Here is a 20,466-nt window from a genome sequence, read left to right on the forward strand (position 1 = left end):
AGCAAGAGCAAATTCCCTTAACTGACACCAAAACTGGTGGACAAAAGTCAATCTAAAATCTTTTATAAGATTATTCTGTATGAGATACATTTTCAGAACTAGATAAAGAATGATACCATGTACTGCACATGTCAGGCTTAAAAGTGAAAAACTATGTTTCTACTAAAATCAGAATCACAACAATGATGCCCATTATCATCAATTTTTTTAACATTATTAGGGAAATTCCAGACCAAAACCCAAAAGTTATAGATAAAATTATAGGAAAATAACAAACAAAATGGTTATTTTTAACAGGTGAAATAATTATCTATCCAAAGGATCTTCAGGAATGTCTTTAGAATGACTTTATTTTTTTATATTTTGTCTTTTTTGTCCTTTTGGGGTGGCACCTGTGGCATATGGAGGTTCCCAGGTTAGGGGTTTACTTGGAGCTGAGGCTGCCGGTCTACACCACAGCCATGGCAACGCCAGATCCGAGCAGCATCTGCGACCTACACCACAGCTCACAACAACGCCAGATCCTTAACCCACTGAGCAGGGCCAGGGATTGAACCCACAACCTCATGGTTCTTAATTGGATTCATTTCCACTGTGCCACGACGGGAACTCCCTTTAGAACAACTTTAAATCAATAAATAACAACAAAATAAATACGCAAACATTAATGGTTTTTTCAGTGCTGGCAACGAATAATCAGCAAATCACAGGAAAAGGGTACCATTCATGACAGCAACAACAAATCAAAACATATCATGCCAAGAAATAACATTCACACAAAATGCGTAGGACTAAGTGGGGAAAAGTTAAAAAAAAAAACTGATGAGAGGTATAAAAGGAGACTTGATAGAGACAATAAACAAAGGTCTCTCTATTCATTTATTCAATAAATATTTATTCAGCACCTGGAATGTACCAGGCGCAAAGGCTAATAGGCACCAGAGACACACTTTGATTGATAATGTAAAGACATAATTCCTGATAATTTATGGATTAAGCTAACTCTGACAAACATTCCAATGAGATTCTTTTTGGACCATGACAAAATACTTACATGGCAAGAAAAGAAAAAGGCAGAAATCATAGCGTTATCTTAGCCTTTCTTTATCAGATATAATAATTAAGATAGACTGGTAGTGGCATAAAAATAGATAAGCACAATATAGAAATGAGAGCACAATTAAAGAACAGAATACATAGAATTCTCTGTACATTCATCTTCCCATGGGGTTGCTGTGAGGAAATAATGAGTTAATACATGTTAAGAGCTTAGAACAGTGTCTACCATGTGGTACATTTTCAAACACTGTTAACTTTAGAAAGGAAAAGAATCAAAAATCCAAGGGGAAGGGAGAGATTCAAAAACAATGCTGGGAAAATTTGAAAATAGTCCAATTTAACACTCACTTCATGTGATACACCTACACAGTGAATTAAAAAAGATACAAAAAAAGAAGCTTTGGGAGTTTTCTTGTGGTGCAGTGGGTTAAGGATCTGGCCGCTATCAATGCAGTGGCTTGGTTCGCTGCTATACTGCAGGTTCAATCCCTGGCCTGGGAATTTCTGCATGGCCATGATTGTGGCAAAAAAAGGTTAAAAAAAAAGTCTTAAAATGAGCAGAAGAACTAAAAAATATTTATAAATCTCTGGGTGGAAGGCTTTTTCTTTTCTTAGAAAAATTTTTAAAAATCATGAAGAAATCATCGATAGATTTATCTATATAAACCATAAATTTCTTTATACTGTAAACAATGAGCCTGATAAAAATACTAAAGAGAAAAAAACCATAAAGGAGACTGTTAATCAAACACACATAAAATTAAGAAAAATACTTAAGACTTCCCAATGGGTAAGTAGGCAAAAGACACAAACAGAATGTATAAAAATAGCAAGTATGGGGATTGATAAGCATATGGGAATATGGCAAACCACACAATAACCAAGAAATAAAAATACAATGTGATACCATGCTTACTACTAAATCAGCAAGCATTTATTAATTTTTGTCTTTTTAGGGCTGTACCTGTGGCATATGGAAGTCCCCAGGCTAGGGGCTGAATTGGAGCTGCTGGCCTACAGCTCACGGCAATGCTGGATCCTTAACCCACTGAGCGAGGCCAGGGATCGAACCTGTGTCCTCATGGATACCAGTCAGGTTCGTTACCGCTGAGCCACGACAGGACCTCCCAGTAAGCAATTTTAAAAAAGGTAATAATAATCAATGCTGGGGAAGACATAGTGAAACAGCCATATTCACATACAACTCTTTTGGACAGCAATCTGCAACTGTGATGAGAAAATTGCCATTTTGAGTTACTAAGCATTTCATAGAATGACAACCCTGCACACAATTCCACAAGTTCCATTTTGCTTTTCCCGGGGCACCTTTGAAAATAACTACTTAGAGCTGAGCCTGCAAAAAGTTAGTGACTCTCATGCCATCCACCTTGTAAGTAAAATGTGCTTGCTACTCTGTGCTCTTTCTTCTGTTTGCTCTTGACTTGGCAGAGGACTGCTCTTCCTCCAGCTCAATGTGCATGCCCCATCCCATGTTTTGGGGATCTCTAAGTAATAAATCTTGTGACTTTACTTCCTCTGTGTGAGTGTACTGAAACTGAGTCTTCAATCAAAATAAGGCCAGGGGTTTCCACTTCCCTCGGAAGTTGTGGGAGCTACGTGCCAAACCTGTGTGCCTCTTTCAACAAGTCGTAATCTCATTTTTTTAATTTAACACACCATTTATAGCAAGGGGTGGGTGGGAACAATGTAGCAATGATCAAAAACCTAAAATAGTTTCCTTTAATGCAGTAAATGCTAGGTAAATACTAGCATTCTTCTAACAGCAAGACAAATGGAATGCTAAATATCTACTAAATGATGACCCACTGGCCAGAATATCATGTGTCCAATACAAATTTATGTAGAGTTTTCTAAGTTTGAAGTGTGGAAAATGCAAGTACTAGAAAGATAAGAAAAATTACAGGATGTATAAACATCTATGTTATAGAACTATGTATAAAAATAACAAAAGATAAATATACCTAAAGGCTAATATGTATACCAAATATGTTTTATTACCTGCTTTGTCTCTGAAAAATGCAAAAAATCTAAGAAAAGAACTAAAGAACTATCCATGGGCTCTAGGTTGAGCACAAAAAAAAAAAAAAAAAAAAAAAAGAAAGATAATATAAAATGAACTGTGAATAGGTAGGAGAGGTCGAGACAGTAGAGGTACAGCTCAGAGACAGAGAAGCACTATCAGATTTCTTTGAGGCACATACATTCTGTATCAGCTTACATTAACACTCTGTGTTTAATTGCTGTTAGGACTGTTCCCCAACAAATATAATCAGACAAGCTCTTTTCTCTCCTAAAAACAAAAGGACCAAAAATAAAAAATCATAAACCGTTCCATTTCTCATGTCTTGGAATAAAACCCAAACTCCCAATATGATCAAGCCCTTGCTTCCCTTTATCACCTTAAAGTTTTCCAGCTCCCTCACACTGTACAGTTCAAACAAAAAATCTTTCTGACCCTGTCATTCCCCAAGCTCTCTCTTGCCAAAAGGCTCTCTGATTCTGCATGTACTCACTAGCACACTCCTTTCCCTCTTCTTCCCCTGGAGAACCCTTATTCATCCTTTTAATTTCAGTTTAGATATCACCTCCTGCTAAGAGGTTTTTTTTTTTTTTTTTCTTTTTGCCATCTTGATCTGAATTTATTAAATAATAGAATGAATTAATACAGAACAAAGTTGTAACAATAACCTACTTAACACAGATCAAGTCAAATGTCCAAGTGTTATTCTAGAGCCTAAGTTTCTTCTAGCAGGTCAAAGTCATACTTTATAGTCTGGAGAAAAGAGAGAGTAAAGAAAAGTTGTGAATGAAGGAGAATTTGGCTAGCTTGCTACCTGTCATGTAAGGAATTTGTTCTGGGCAGTGGAAAGTTACCTTTGGAACAATGACAGAGAAAGGTAAATTCTGATACCTGTGAATAATTTAGTACAAGTGGATTGTTCAAGGGAAATCAAGGAAATAGGAAAAAAAATGCCACCTCAACGTGTTAATAATGTGTTAAGCAGATTAGTTTGCTTCACACTTAAAAAACTGTGATATTAAGTGAGCTTTTTAAAAAGCTCATCTTTTAAGAAATATCATTTTGGTGCAATAGCCCTAACTCTGTTAAACATGTTCAGGAGCCGGCTGAGACATAGGCTAAATACACCTATTTATCTTTTCTATAAACTGTGGCCCAACATTCTGAATTTGTTAGAAGATATCGATGAGATCGAAGAACACCAATTAAACACAAACATACACAAACACACAATACAAACAGCACAAATGTATGATTCCTTTCTGATCAAAACAATTCTAAGACTACTTAAAGCACCTTGTGGTTTAAGAGAAGGAGTGTGAGATAAGACTTTGTTGCCAACAGCCTGTGTAATCTTGGGCAAAGCATTAAATGTGTCCTATGGTAAAAACCTAGTTAAGAACATGTGTTTCATATGGATATTTTAAAGAATAGATTAAATTGTTTATATTAAAGCACTTTAGAGGTTCTACATAAACATTCTAAATATTAGTGCTACGCCCTGCATAAGAGATTCTTGGTAATTAAAAAGATCAGAAATGGAAATGACTGAACATTATTAGGTGGTGCATAATACCACGGTATCTGTCTTCCTTAGTTAACACTTCAGATAACTAACTTAAAAGGTTTGTATTTATTTATTCCATGGAAAATATGACTTCTCAGTAAAAAAAAAAAAATGATATCTGAATATTTTAAATGGGTATCTCAAGGCCAAGTATCAAGTGAATTTGATGAAACAGTCAATATCAGGAAATGTAGTTTACTTCGTGCTACTTTGTTGCCCATAGTCACAGTTCAAAGTGAACGCTTCTGGAAGGCTGAGGGAGTTCAAATGCTTTCAAATGCTTGCCTCGGAAAATAAACTAAGATTTAAAGGCTTTTCATCGAGAAAGAAAGAAACAAAACATCTCTAAAGGAAAACAAGGAGGCCATACACCACAATAACCACTGGGAAGGCCGCTGCTCGCCAACCAAAGCCTCAGTGACCACTACTGCATCTGAGACATTGTATGGTGTGAGAGTAACTGGCACACAGCCACATCCACTTCCCAGTTCTATTACTTAGACATCAGATACTCAGCTGTATTTCCTCATACCAATTACAAATAGTTAAAGAAAGCTAATAAAGGTTTAAAAATAATTTCATCTATGTACAGGCTCTTGTATTTCCTCATGGTATGACTATCTATAATGATTACATGAAATCTTCCTTGTTAATCAAAGTTTACTTTGATGGAGTGCTATGAGTGTCTTGCCCTGACACAAATTTTTTTTAATAAAAGCTGCGGGACATTAAATACACACTTGGAGACACACTGTAAAGGCTAAAGTCTCTTTAAAACATAGTAAAATTAAAGGATGAAGGAGTCATCTGAAACAAGTAAAATGTCTTCATATTTTAACTATGAGTTGATTATAAACTGATTTTAATTTTAAATATAAATGTCTCATATCTAAATTTCTTTATATTTCTCTTCAAATCAGCCAAGTTTGAGTCATTGAACTCTTATTCCAATGAGGCTGTCATTAGTGAAAATACCTTTGGGGCCTCTCTCAAATTTTACTAAGAGCCAGTTTAAAAGTCACATAAGAAAAAACTTATTTTAAACAACAACAAAAAAATAGTATTACTAAATGACATTTTGCCCTTTCAAAAAATTTCAACGGATTTTTCTACGACATTTAAAAAGGATCTGGTGTTGCCTTGAGCTGTGGTGTAAGGTTGCAGACACAGCTCCCATCCCGCGTTGCTGTGGCTCTGGTGTAGGCTGGCAGCTACAGCTCTGATTAGACCCCTAGCCTGGGAACCTCCATATGCCGCAGGAACGGCCCAAGAAATGGCAAAAGAAGACAAAAAAAAAAAATATAATAAATAAATAAATAAATAAATAAAAAGAACATGCTTCAGACTCTGACTGCACTTCCAAAAATGTACTTCCCTAAAAATGTGTGCTCAAAGGTGGCAGCGACTCTCCTGAATGGAACAATACTCACTTGGTTGAACTTATTCTTAAATGCTTGTTTTAGAATTTTTCCATGTTGTTTTATAATATCGAACTGCATAAGCGTATCTCAGGATTAATTCCTTTCAACGATTATATACTTATGCTCAAAGAGGTGAACCACAGTTGATTCAAAATACAACCATGGGAGTTCCCTATGTGGAGCAGCAGAAACGAATCCAACTAGGAACCATGAGGTTGGGGGTTTGATCCCTGGTCTTGCTCAGTGGGTTAAGGATCTGGCGTTGCCATGAGCTGTGGCGGAGGTCGCAAATGCGGTTCGGATCTAGCATTGCTGTGGCTCTGGCGTAGGCCGGCAGCAACAGCTTCGATTAGACCCCCAGCCTGGGAACCTCCATATGCCTTGGGTGCGGCCCTATAAAGAAAAAAGACCAAACCAAACCAAACCAAACCAAAAAAAAAAAAAAAAAAAAACCAAATACAACTGTGTTTTCATAGCAAGAGATGCACCGCAGACACTGCTTCTTTTTAAAGTACATGTCAAGTCATGACCACCAGGATATTCACTTTCTATCGATCACCAAATCATCTTTTTTGGGGGGTCTTTTGTCTTTTTAGGGCCACACCCGTGGCATACAGAGGTTCCCAGGCTAGGGGTCTAATTGGAGCTGTAGCCACCAGCCTCCGCCAGAGCCAGAGCAACACCAGATCCAAGCCGCGTCTGCGACCCACACCACAGCTCACGGCAATGCCAGATCCTTAACTCACTGAGCGAAACCTCATGGTTACTATTCGGGATCATTAACCACTGAGCCATGATGGAAACTCCACTATATCATCTTTGATGAGTAAATCAGAGCCTTGTTTCACTAACACCCATAGACACTATACTTTTATAAACCAAAAATCACAGAAAACAAAGCTAGTCAAACCAAAAAAAAAGAAACTTGAAAAAAAAATCACTCAAGAAATCTTTGGCTCAATTCAGGACTCCAACACTAATCACTTTTTAAATAATATTTATTAAATTTATATAATAAATAAATAATAAATAATATTTATTAAATATTAATATTTAATAATATTAAATCAGGTCTTTTCCCTTTAAACTACAGTTATGTGTGTCCATAATTAAAGCTGGTGATTAATTTTAAAACTATCACTGAATGATTACATATATATAATAATTAAAATCTAAGTTTATTAAGTGTTCTATAAAATACCACATACTCTCCTAGAGTCTCTGTGTGTCCAATGAGGAAATCTAAGACCTAGGAGCTGTAAGTCTAACAGATGAATAGGAGAATTATATTCTATCAATTCCATGTTTATTGCAGCATTATTTAAAATAGCTAAGATGTGGAATTCCATAAGATGGCTCAGTGGTAACGAACTCAACTAGGATCCATGAGGATGCAGGTTTGATCCCCGGCCTCACTCAGTGGGTTAAGGATCCAGCGTTGCCACGAGCTGTGATGTAGGTTGCAGACGAGGCTTGGATCTGGTGTTGCTGTGTGGTGTAGGCTGGCAGCTACAGTTCCCATTAGACCCCTAGCCTGGGAACTTTCATAGGCTGCGGGTGCGGCCCTAAAAAGCAAAATAAATAAATAAATAAATAAATAAATAAAACAGCCAGGATGTGAAAACAACCTAAGTGTCCATCAATGGACAAACGGATAAAGAAAATGTGGCGCTTACACACACACACAATGGTTGCTAAGGGACTAAAGGGGTTGGGGGGGATGGGGAATGACTGCTAATGAGTAGGGCGTTTCTTTTTGGGCAAATGAAATGTTTAAATTAGATAGTGGTGATGACTGCCCAAGTGAATGAACATACTGAAACACAATAAATTGTACACTTTCAAAAGGGTAAATTTTATGTGAGTTATATCTCAACAAAGCTGTTATTTTTACTTTTTTAAACCTGCTTAGAGGAGTGAGAATCAGGTTTTTGAGATGAGTCTTGAATCAAAAGCAGGAGTCTGCCCTATGTTAAAAGCATCCAAAGCTGATGGTAAGCCTAAGCAAAATCACAGAGGCATGCCAGCATGCCAGAGCATGGTAGAGTAGGGCAATGGTGAGATGGTCAATATTGCTGAAGCAAAGGTGAGACATACAAAGTCTAAAGCATCTTTCTACAGATGTTACTACACACTGTGATGAGTAGTTTTCTATTCTTAAACTTAGATGACTAACTGATAAAAAAATAGCTTTAAAGACTTTTCCAATTAACACAGTGGAAGTATGTAAGGCATTCGGAGCTTTCTGGACAATTTTTGTGGCTTTGCTCCTAGAGTCTTCTTGACAACTGTCCTTAAAGATACCCTCAACAATGTATCATGAACACACTTTCCTGAGCACAGACCAGAAGGTACATAAGGCTTACTTGGAACAACATTAAAGATGATAGCATTTTGAGAGATCCAGAATAAGACCAGCATCTCTAGCCTCTTACCAAAATGACATTTAATCTTCTGCTTTAATTCAACAATCTTGCAACTATTGTGAATAGTATAAAACATTATGAAAAGACTTGTATGAGATGTTAGAACAAAGATTTATCTTATAAGCCAGTGGTTTTTTGAAGCATGCTACTTACATGATGGCGTGTATATGAAATAGTTGTTTAATAATTGTGTATTTCTTTTTTACCACTATCTTTCATTTACTGGTTTTCTAGTTACGGCCGTCAATACTGAATATCTGTTTATGGTAAATATAAGTTTCTCTTAAGAAAAAAGTCAGTAGGAGTTCCCGTCGTGGCGCAGTGGTTAACGAATCCGACTAGGAACCATGAGGTTGCGGGTTCGGTCCTTGCCCTTGCTCAGTGGGTTAACGATCCGGCGTTGCCGTGAGCTGTGGTGTAGGTTGCAGACGCAGCTCGGATCCTGCGTTGCTGTGGCTCTGGCATAGGCCGGTGGCTATGGCTCCGATTTGACCCCTAGCCTGGGAAACCTCCACATGCCGCAAGGGCAGCCCAAGAAATAGCAAAAAGACAAAAAAAAAAAAAAAAAAAAAAAAAAAAGAAAGAAGTCAGTAAAAATATTTAAGAAATAATATTACAGATCGTAACGAAGAAATGCAAAAACCCAAAAGGTGTTATATGAATGGAGTTCCTATTGCGGCTCAAGGTGGATGGAGATACCATTATCCAAGAGAATCACACAGAAAGGAGATTCTCTTTCTTAAATTAAATCACCGTTTTCATTGATAATGATAAACAAGAATGACAAGCCATTTAGACGATGGGATTTCAGTATTTTACTACTAGGAAGACAAACGTTCAAAACTGGATATTTCCCCTCAGAACATGCATTTTTCAACTAAGGAGAAATGTGTTCTTTTTTCTATATTAGATTTCTACAATGAAGAGGCTAAAATTTTACTGTAGAAGTGCTTATGTACAATTCTAAAAGGTACTCATATTTAAATCTAACATAACAATAGCCTGTTTTGCACATTTGCATATCCACCTTCTCAGGAAGCTTCCAAATCAATTTTTGAAAAGTAATTGTCCACACTGAGAAGCCACTTGCTACTAAATACCATTTAAAAAGAAAGAGAGAAGGAAGGAGGGAGGGAAGGAGGGAGAGAGGGAAGGAGGGAGGGAGGAAGGAAGGGAGGAAGGAAAAGCCCCAAATGGAGTCACTTGTGCTAAAACCAAAACTTGGTATCTAATCTAACTGCAATTACAACCTTTTCCATGAATGCAATCATAACCAGTCAGTATGGAATTTTCTGGGGTAATCACCAATGGGGTAATCACCTTTATCCCCAAAATGAAGATGAGATAATCTGCCACTCAGACCCCTTTTATCCCTCATGGTACCCTAAAATAATCTTTCTTGTTATGGCTTCCTGTGTTACCTTTAAACACCTTTCCCTGTCCAGAATCCTTTGGAGCTCCTTTCTACTTGTTAGGATGCTGTCCAACTCATGAATTGTTTAACAAGACCAATTAGATCTTTATAATTTACTTGGTTGAATTTTTGTTATTTATCACAGCTAAAGGATGTGGATATATATTATGACCCATATCATACAAATAAAAAATCATCTCAAAAGAGCAGCCAGAAAGTAGAGATGGGACTTAAACTCAGGCTTGTGAGTTGCAAATTCATGCTTATGATGCTAGGAAAACTGTTAATGACCAAATGTCTCTTATTATTTTAGACATCATGAATGCTATCAGTCCACAGGCATGAAGAAACAAAGAGGAGATATTTCAATAAATTCCAATGTTGTACCCTAATCTGTACCAAGTACTCACTATCCCAGCAGGTAGAGGGAATACAAAGACTAAGAGGCATTGCCTGATCACAAATCAGAACATGGTAGAAGAAAGATTTAGGAAACAGACTCTGATAAGTGCTCTAGAATATGAAGTCCTAAAATGACAGATGCTGAAATGCAGAATTAAGAAAGGCTCACATAAAATGTGCTGCCATCAGTCAGATCTTGATGGAAGAATGGAATTTTGAATGAGGAGAAGAAATATCTTGGGCAGATGGGGAGGCTGCACAATGATCAAGAAGTGGAAGGCATTTAAAGGCCTAAGTAATGGCAAGTGATTTTTTTTTTTTTTTTTTGGTGGGGGGGAGAGCATTTAAATGCTGGAGAGTTCAGAATTTTAAATTTTACTTAATCATCATCAAGAGGCCTGGGCAGCTTAAGATCAATAAGGAAATAAGAAATTCAACATTGGTGAGCCAACTGGCTAGGCAATGATGCAGTTAACTGAGAAATGGATTGAGAAAAATGTATCTGGATAAAAGAATAGGAAGGGAAAAATGTTGAATTTAAAATTTTAAATATGTTGAGATTGAAGTGTTTGATGCATCAATAAAAATTTGTCTGTGCATTATCTTAGTACTCTGATTCATAATATCTACTCTGGTTGCTAAGAGGCTTTTTTTATGTTTACTTCTTAGGTCAGATCACACTAAGCTCCAGTTAAGTAATGTTCAATATTGTAAGTACCATATAAATAAGATTTAGCAAGCACTGGTTCTATAAATTTAGGAGGAAGGAAAACCCACACAAAATAAAACAAGTCAGAAAACATGTACTGACTTGTACTTCTGCCATTTATGTAGCAACTTCCTTGTATGTCAACACAACTGTTCACAGCCCTGCAATTCTTAAAGAAGGCTGACTAATGTGATGAAAACATTAGCACAATAGAAACTAACTTCCCTGTATGCCATTTACCAAGGAAAAGGAGTGATCAAAAGATGAAATTTAAAGAATTTATTTAATGTACTTCAAAGTGGGTGGTTCAATGTACTAAAAAAACTTTGTCAACTCAATATGAAAAGTATCACTTTCACATATAATTCTTAATTAGTTTTATATTAATAAAGCTTAACTCCCTTTCTAATAGAATAATTACTCTTTCGTTATATACTAGAAATTAAATTCCTGGAATGCTATATTCCTGAATTATTTTTATATTTTTGTTGTGCTGCGTTGTAAGTATCTAGACATAGCTCTCAGTGCTACATAGTAGAATCTCATTGTAAATCCATTCCAAGAGCAATAGTTTGCATCCACTGACCCCAAGCTCCCAATCCCTCCTACTCCCTCCCCCTCCCCCTGGGCAACCACAAGTCTATTCTCCAAGTCTGTGATTTTCTTTTCTGTGGAAAGGTTCATTTGTGCTGTATATCAGATACCAGATATGAGTGATATCATATGGTATTTGTCTTTTTCTGACTTATTTCACTCAGTATGAGTCTCTAGTTCCATCCATGTTGCTGCAAATGGCATTATTTTATTCTTTTTTATGGCTGAGTAGTATTCCATTGTGTATATATACCACATCTTCCTAATCCAATCATATGTCGATGGACATTTGGGTTGTTTCCAGCGTTTGGCTATTGCTGAATAGAGCTGCCATGAACATGCAGGTGTATGTGTCTTTTTTAAGGAAAGTTTTGTCCAGATATACGCCCAAGAGTGGGATTGCTGGGTCATATGGTACTTCTATGTATAGATTTCTAAGATACCTCCGTACTGTTCTCCATAGTGGCTGTACCAGCTTACATTCCCACCAACAGTGCAGGAGGGTTCCCTTTTCTCCACATCCCCTCCAGCACTTGTTATTTGTGGACTTATTAAAGAGGGCCATTCTGAATAGTGTGAGATGGTATCTCATGGTAGTTTTGATTTGCATTTCTATAATAATCAGTGCTGTTGAGCATTTTTTCATGTGCTTCTTGGACATCTGTATATCTTCCTTGGAGAAATGTCTATTCAGGTCCTTTGTCCATTTTTCCATTGGGTTGTTGGCTTTTTTGCTGTTGAGTTGTATAAGTTGCTTGTATATTCTAGAGATTAAGCCCATAGAACTTTTTTTTTTTTGTCTTTTGTCTTTTTAGGGATGCACCCGTGACATATGGAAGTTTCTAGGCTAGGGGTCTAATTGGAGCTGTAGCTGCCGGCCTACGCCACAGCCACATCAATGCCAGATCCGAGCAGCATCTGCAACCTACACCACAGCTCACAGAAATGCCTGATCCTTAACCACTGAGCGAGGCCAGGGATTAAACCCGCAACCTTATGGTTCCTAGTCAGATTTGTTTCCACATGCCATGATGGGAACTCCCTGAATTATTTTTAAAACTTCAAAATAATCATGGTCAAACACTACCTTGTAAACATACACACAAGAAGCTTTTAAGAAAAAGACAGATTTCTATTTCTAATAGATATATTTTTCTCACCTGATTTTAAGTCATAATAATCACAATAGGCAAATTCCTCTCCAGTTAAAAGTCAATCCAGTGAAGGCTAATATATACATTGATAAGAGGAATCACAAAGTGGTATTCATAGGGTTCCTTAAATAAGTGACTGGATTATAGAAATACTTCATTTGAATTTCTTGATCTCTGCCATAGTCCATCTGTTTGCACCAATTTGGAAAGCATTCAACAGGTTATTTCCAAAGAGCAAACAGGAGGTCAAGTTTATAACACGTGACTTACTAAGTTTATTTAAACAGCACATAGTGAATAAGAAATTAGATTCCCCATAGGACACTGGAGAAAACCTCAAGTCTTAAAGAAAAAACATCAAAAGGTAATATTAATTTAAAATTTTCTCAATTATATATTAGAACCAAATGTAAATGTTAGCATATCAGATTTATAAAATTAAAGTTTGAGCTTTAAGGTAAAAAAAAAGAATAGTTAACGATGCTCAACATGGGCTATCTGCTATATCTCAAATGTGGCAAACCATTAAATTTGAATATAAGATAAAAAAAGTTAGCCTTACTTTAAAAATGGTTTACTAGTCTACACTATGTCTATACTATGCCTTTGCAGTCCCCATCTACTAAAAAACTAAGACTCAGACTCAAGTTCTAGTTCTGGTCCTTCTTAGATGTGCATCCTCAGGCAAGTAATGCCCTTTGTCAGAGTCCATCTATAAAATGGAGTTGGTATTGATCACTTCTGAATTTCCTTTTATCTTAAAAGCTATGAAATTTCTTAAACCAAGGCTGGCCTTTCACCAGAGCTAAGGTTTCCTTCATCACCTCATCCACCATTTTTTTTTTTTCACTTTTTAAAGTTTCATTGAGGAATAGTTGATTTACAATGCTGTGATAAATTCCGCTGCACAACAAAGTGATTCAATTACACATGTACACACATCCATTCTTTTTCAGATTCTTTTTCCATATAAATCATCTCTGAGTACTGGGTAGAGTTTTCCGCGCTATACAGCAGGTCCCCATTGGCCAGTCATTCCATGTACCGCAGTGTGCATATGCCAATTCCAAATCTCCAGTCCATCTCTCCCCGCCATCTGTCCCTTTGGTAACTGTAAGTCTGTTTTCAAAGTCTGTGAGTCTGTTTCTGTTCTGCAAATAAGTTCATTTGTATCCATTTTTTTTAGATTCCACATATAAGTGATATCATATATCTGCCTTTCTCTGCTTGACTTACTTCACTTAGCGTGATAATCTCTAGGTTCATCCATATTTCTTCAAATGGCCTCACCACTTTTTTAAAAATGCTAGTTTTTAGATTTGTCTGTGATCCAAGTGTTAGATTAATCTTCTATCATTATTTCCAAACAGGAAAATAATGTTAAAGCTATTACTACTCAGTCTGTTCCTCCTGTTTGTTGATAATTTTGGGGAAACCTCTAACACAGACAACCACAAATTCTACGACAGCCTCGAGCTGACCAGCCTGATTTCTGAGACAACCCCAAATGTGAATACAGTTCAAAAGCTCCAAAGAACCTCGGATCCCAAGACGACTTCAAATCCTGAGACAACTCTGAAAACAGAAGTAAGCCCAAAGAGAGCCACAACCATGAACACGTAAAGTGGTGGCACCATACTGAATCCAATAGACAACATTCACTTTCTTTCCTATGTAGTATTTTTGCTGTTTTGTGTGCACTCAGGCTGAAGTGGACTTGGACGGTCTGCATGGCTATCTCAGTTCATTATGACAACAAGTACACTAGGAAAACCAAATTTATTTCAATTTACTTCTGAAGAAACTGTCATTATCCTAGCTTAATTTGATTGTTTGCAAATTTTAATTGTATAAGCTTAATTATTACCTTAATATGATGGCTTCCTTCCTTATAAATGCTTAAAAAGGCAAAATACCATGTTTGGCTTTTATGTGTTTGCAAAATTGAACTGAAATTCAGAATTTTACATTAAAGATGTAAGAGAAAATTATGTTGGTGATGTTTAACCAAAGGATGCCTCTGTGAGTGTGTGTGTGAGAGAGAAGGATGGGGACAGGGACTAGGGACTAAGGATGGGGACAGGACTAGGGACTAAGGATGGGGACAGGGACTAGGGATGGGGAAGTGTGTTGTTTTTTATTAAATAGACAAAAGGAGAAACTACAGTGCTCTGCAAAACAATACACCTATCTGTGTCACCATATTCCATGCATATGTAATAGTAATATGTTCTTACAGTAAAAAAATGTTCCAATTCTGCTAACCTTTGAAAGGCAGAATACCCCCAATGACAAAATGATCTTACTTTGAATAAAGCTTTGTCTTTTATTTCAAAGTCATTTGTAAATCTGATGCTTAGAATTCAGAACCCTCACCTACAGAAATGTGTCTCATAATGACTGGTGAGATTTCCATGCTGGTCTACAAAGACTGACTTAACCTAAACCTTGTATACAATTTTAACAGTGATAATAACCATGTTATTAACAGTGCAGTTGTTAAGGTTTGAAACCCAACTCTGATTCGTACTAGTTGAGTAACATGAGTTAAACACATGACCCAGTGAGACTCCCAAACAAACCAGTAATAAACTGAGTACAGATGAAGCAACCTGGGGTGCCTTCGAGATACCCAGACTAGGGTCTACCCTGAGATGCTCATTTGGCAGCCCAGGTAGGGCCATGGGGACATATATGTTTGTTTGTTTGTTTGTTTTAATTTTCCAGGTCATTCTGATAGATGGATTTGCAAATAACTAACACTTTCTCTAAATTTTAGTTTATATAAAGTTAATCACTGGTAATAAAAATACCTCAGCAGGTTATTTTAAGAGTTAAATGAAAAAATATATAATACACACAGTTTGCCTAATGCAGAGAAAGCACTCAGTAAATGTTAGCTATTATCATTATTACTGCAACTACCCAAAAAGCAATTGCCAGGTATGTACCACGACATTCCTAAGAAGAAAACTTTTCAATGTACTTTTAGGTCTTATATTTTTAATTGTCCTTACAAAAATAATATGTGTTCCTAGCAGCAAGTCAAACAATAGAGATATATAACAGCAATACTGTAATTGGCCCTCTTCCTACTCCAACCATTCTCCCCTGAGATGAGCAATGGGAAGCATTTAGTATGTATACTTTCACACACTTCCCAGTCCATACGTATTATACGCATGTGTACAAACACACCCATATTCCTCTGCACCTTGCATGCTAAGTGTTGAGTCATCCTTCTGGATCTTTTTAAAGCTGCATTAGAGGACTGCTGCTACTTTCACCCTCTCAGAATCAATTTTCCTCATTCTGATATCAGAAATCCAACTTCTTTTTGGGAACCCCATCCGTATGCCTACCCCTCTTCGGTTCATGCAGGTCAAGTAGGGCTGGCTTCCCCACTGAGCTCCAGGGATGGGCACATGACACAGGCTTAAACAACTAAGAATTTCCATCCCCCTTGCCATAGCAATTGCCTCAGAATTGGCACATGATTCAGGCCAGTAAGACCAGCACTTTTGCTGTAACTACTGGGAAAGAGGTGTTTTTCCACTGAGCTGTTAAACTGGAAGAATATAAACCATCACTTGTTATAGCTTAGGAAGAGCTGCCTGGAGTAAAATCACCACAAAGAAAGTAGAGTCCAGAGACAGGGAAGACAGATGTCCTCCAGATGACATTGGTCAAATCTCTGCATAGAGTCATACAAGAAGCCACTCCATCTCTTGATCTTCTTAGGTATATGTGCCAATTGATATCCTTTTTGGTTTATACAAGTTCAGATTTTGTTTCTGTCACTTGTAACAAGCAAAACAAACAATACATTGCATATTATTCCATAATACAGATGTATCATTTATTCAACAATTTCCTTATGATACATATGTATATTATTTTCATTTTTTGCCACTATAAACAATGCTACAACAACTGTTCTTATATTTATGGTATTTTAACTATTGTAGGGCAGGAAAAGTATATGAATGGGAATAGCAGGAAAAGATCAGAAACTAAATTAGGTCAAAATTATGGGGCACCTAAGCATGCCTAACTACAGAACCTGGACTTTATATGGGACTCAAAGGTGATATTTAACACAGAGAGAAAGATTAGATCTGTACTGGAAACTGCCTCCAGAAGCAGTTAAGGTGACCTAGAAATAGTTATGTGGGGTTGAGGGAGTAGAAGAATGCTGCATTAGTACAGGTTAAAACTAGTAAGAGAGTCTCAGTCATGGTAGTGGGGGAAAAAATGGACTCAAAGACATTTCCAAGATACTGAAAAGTAACATTAAACCATTAAGATCCAATTAAAAAAATTAAAACACATACCTAAGGATAGCCCATGATAAAGGACTAGCACTAAGAGGTCATTCTGAACCACATGACTGCTGGGCTAGGAGCAAGTACTTGACTTAGGAGCCAGAAAACTATTGGCTGGCCAGCACATAGCATTAAAGGTTTTGCCAAAGAGGTATTTTTTAGTTGAACCACATTTTCCTTCTGGAATTTCAAGTGTGCAATATTGAGGTAATGAAGCTAGCTGTACTGAGGTACCAGCTGGGGCTAAAGCTGGAAAGATATAGAAAGAGGAAAATCCTGAGGCAGAGCTGAATGTGAAGCCAAGAGAGAGAAGCCAGTTCCAGGACTGACAGCCATCTAGGTTCTGTCTACACTTGGGCAGGCTCTGCTCTAATTCATGTTTTCCTTAGGCCTACATTTTTTAGAAAGTAACAATGACTTCTTTGCAATAACAAAGATCTGACTAAAATAATTTAATTGATTTGCCTAGATCACACAACTAAAATCAAGACTTGGTGACTGATAATGAGGAGGGTAAAAGAAAGAGGAAAGAGTTTTAAATGATTAGGGTTTTCAGAATGGGACGGGATGGTGATGCTATTGAGAAACAGAATATAGTGTGAAGAAGTTGTCTTGAATATACACTGAATTAAGTTTTGGACATCTCAAGGCTGAAATGTTTGCAGCCTATCTGTAAGGGGAATGGAACTCACTGCTCAAAAGACAAACTAATACATGGCAGTCTATGCCACAGAAACATAGGAATATCAAAAAGCCAAACCTAAGTGTTCCCTGACAAAGTTGGCTGGGTAGAGACAGCAGTTTACTATTTCCTTCTGCTCTGATATACAGTGGAGGAACTGGTCTCTCTCTCTCTGCTCTGAGCTGTTATGTGCCCATCTGTCCTGGACCTGAGGCTTCACACCTCAGGTGTGAAGGTGACCATGGAGGCCAAGCAAGAAGTGCTCATGGAGGCATAAGTAAGAAAGTAAAACAACTGAAAGTCTGAAATTGGCAGAGTCATATCCAAAAACAAAAATAACAACAAAAGAAAACCTTAAACATACACTGTACAGCATATGAAGAAACAGGTAAAAATTAGTAAAAAAAAAAAAAAATTATAAAAACTTGTCTCAGATTACATGGAAGTAGCAGAGCGAGGAATCCTTAGTACTCTCAAGTCACTGTCTAAGTTTGTTGGAAATCCCACTGATTTAATCCCACCGAGGGTGTCTGCATCAGGCCCATGCTACTTTCCTTTGGCTTTGTGTGTTACAGACCACTGCAGAAAAGGAACACAATGTGATCCTGAAGAAAAAACCCAGCTTTGAGGTTTTCCAGAAATCTTCGCTACTTTGTAAACTAAAAAGAATTTAACACACATCTATTTATCTCTCTCATCAATGTTTCACATTTATTTATTTGTTTGTTTATTTATTTATTTTGCTTTTTAGGGCCACAGGTACGGCATATGGAAGTTCCCAGGCAAGGGGTCAAATCGGAGCTGCAGCTGCTGGCCTACACCACAGCCACAGCAACACCAGATCTGAACTGTGTCTGTGACCTACACCACAACCTGTGGCAAAGCCAGATCCTCAACCCACTGATTGAATCTCATGTTTACTAGTTAGGCTCATTTCCTCTGAGCCACAGTGGCAACTCCTCAATTTTAATTACTTAAACTGGGGAAAGTCATAATACATTAGTGGTATTAAAGGCTGGGATTGAAAAACAAATAAGAGAAAAAGAAAGCAAAAGAAAATTAAAATCATCTTAAGCAATTTAGAAACAGTACCTGGAGTTCCCGTCGTGGCGCAGTGGTTAACGAATCCGACTAGGAACCATGAGGTTGCGGGTTCGATCCCTGCCCTTGCTCAGTGGGTTAACGATCCGGCGTTGCCATGAGCTGTGGTGTAGGTTGCAGACGCGGCTCGGATCCCGAGTTGCTGTGGCTCTGGCGTAGGCCGGTGGCTACAGCTCCGATTCAACCCCTAGCCTGGGAACCTCCATATGCCGCGGGAGCGGCCCAAGAAATAGCAACAACAACAACAACAAAAAGACAAAAAAGACAAAAAAAAAAAAAAAAAAAAAAAGAAACAGTACCTGAGATAAAAGTTGAAGAGAAGACTTTCATGGGAAGGTGAAGAGATTTACTCAGAGCTATTTAATAGGAGGGCTAAGGATAAATGCAAATTTCTACTGCTTCTTGATTCCCTAACACTCCAGTTCTTGGGACTTCTTTGTATTAACGTTACCTGAATTATCTGATTAAATGAGTTTTCTGCCTTCCACCATCTTTTCTCCACTCTTCTTCCACTATTTCTCAACTTCCATTTGTTTCCTATACACTGCCAACCCATGACCAATAAGTCTATTGACACAATTCCTCGATTGATGTTAAACTCAGGAAATTCATAAAGATTAATTCCTATAGCCTAGAGAATAGCAAAACTAAGAGTAAATATAGTCCTTGAGATTCCAAAGCCAGTGATCTATTATATCACATTGTCCCTAAGGTTCACTTATCATGAGTTTATGTCATACTAAATGGGAAGAAGTAAAACTGACCAAATTACATCACAGACGGGTCCTCAAAGGCGGAATGAGGCAAGAAAGAAAAGACAATGAGAGAGAAAGCAGTGGCAGCATGATACCTATTGTGAACGGGGAGCCATAGCATTCCCAAAAGGCTGTCTAGGAACCAGCCTTGACTAAAGATGATATGAACAAATATAATCAATTTTTCAGGTGGTCACTTGTGTCACCCTTACAGAAATTTCTCAGAGTGTCTCTGAATTATTTGTTAAATCACCCTGATGTTGTCGTACACAGCATATTACTAAAAGTTTCCAGAAGAAGACTTTTAAAGTTTTATTTCTGTTTTAAAAAAGTTTCTGATTATCATGTTGTAAATATTATTTAATCAGAACACATTTGAAAACAAAAGACTGATTTTTTACTCTTGGTAATCAATTCATTGTTGTTAGTATAAAAAATCAGATATGACAACAAACAGAAGCCAATGTAAAACAGGTAGAAATAAAGCAATTTCTAATATGCTGAGCATTATACCGGGACAAGACGGCTGTTTACCTCGCTACATTCTCCTAGGAAAACTTGTTTCCGAATCTGATAGAGTCAAATGGGAAAACCAAACTTGCTCTTGCTGTCTCTCTACATTTACTACATTTACTATTTAAAAAAAAAAAAAAACTGGTAAGAGAAAACTAAAACATAGTGTTTCTTACCTCCGTGCAACATAATAAAATATAGGATTCCCAGCTTTGGAGGTCCCAGCTTGGTAGAAAATACTTAACGTTTTCAAGGCCTTGAACTCTTCTTTTTCATGTACTTGATGCCTGAAAGAAAAAAAGA

At 37.2% G+C, this 20,466-nt stretch overlaps 1 protein-coding gene and 2 long non-coding RNA genes across 3 annotated transcripts in view; 1 reads left to right on the top strand and 2 right to left on the bottom strand.

The window, feature by feature from the left end:
• The window catches only part of NF1 (neurofibromin 1), a 267,108-nt gene that overhangs the window by 87,953 nt on the left and 158,689 nt on the right, over positions 1-20,466 (bottom strand). Inside the window, 1 exon segment of the mRNA XM_021067460.1 lies at positions 20,340-20,450. Within this exon segment, the coding sequence (XP_020923119.1) occupies positions 20,340-20,450 (111 nt within the window).
• LOC110256062 lies at positions 10,577-20,333 on the bottom strand. Its single transcript, XR_002337270.1, has 2 exons — positions 19,195-20,333; positions 10,577-18,886 (listed from the first exon to the last, which is right to left on the bottom strand). It is a non-coding gene; the product is annotated as an uncharacterized LOC110256062 (long non-coding RNA).
• Positions 10,667-14,775, top strand: LOC110256061. Its single transcript, XR_002337269.1, has 2 exons — positions 10,667-13,151; positions 14,158-14,775. It is a non-coding gene; the product is annotated as an uncharacterized LOC110256061 (long non-coding RNA).

The sequence above is a fragment of the Sus scrofa genome, chromosome 12, assembly GCF_000003025.6.
Source record: "Sus scrofa isolate TJ Tabasco breed Duroc chromosome 12, Sscrofa11.1, whole genome shotgun sequence".
Lineage (NCBI taxonomy): Eukaryota > Metazoa > Chordata > Mammalia > Artiodactyla > Suidae > Sus > Sus scrofa.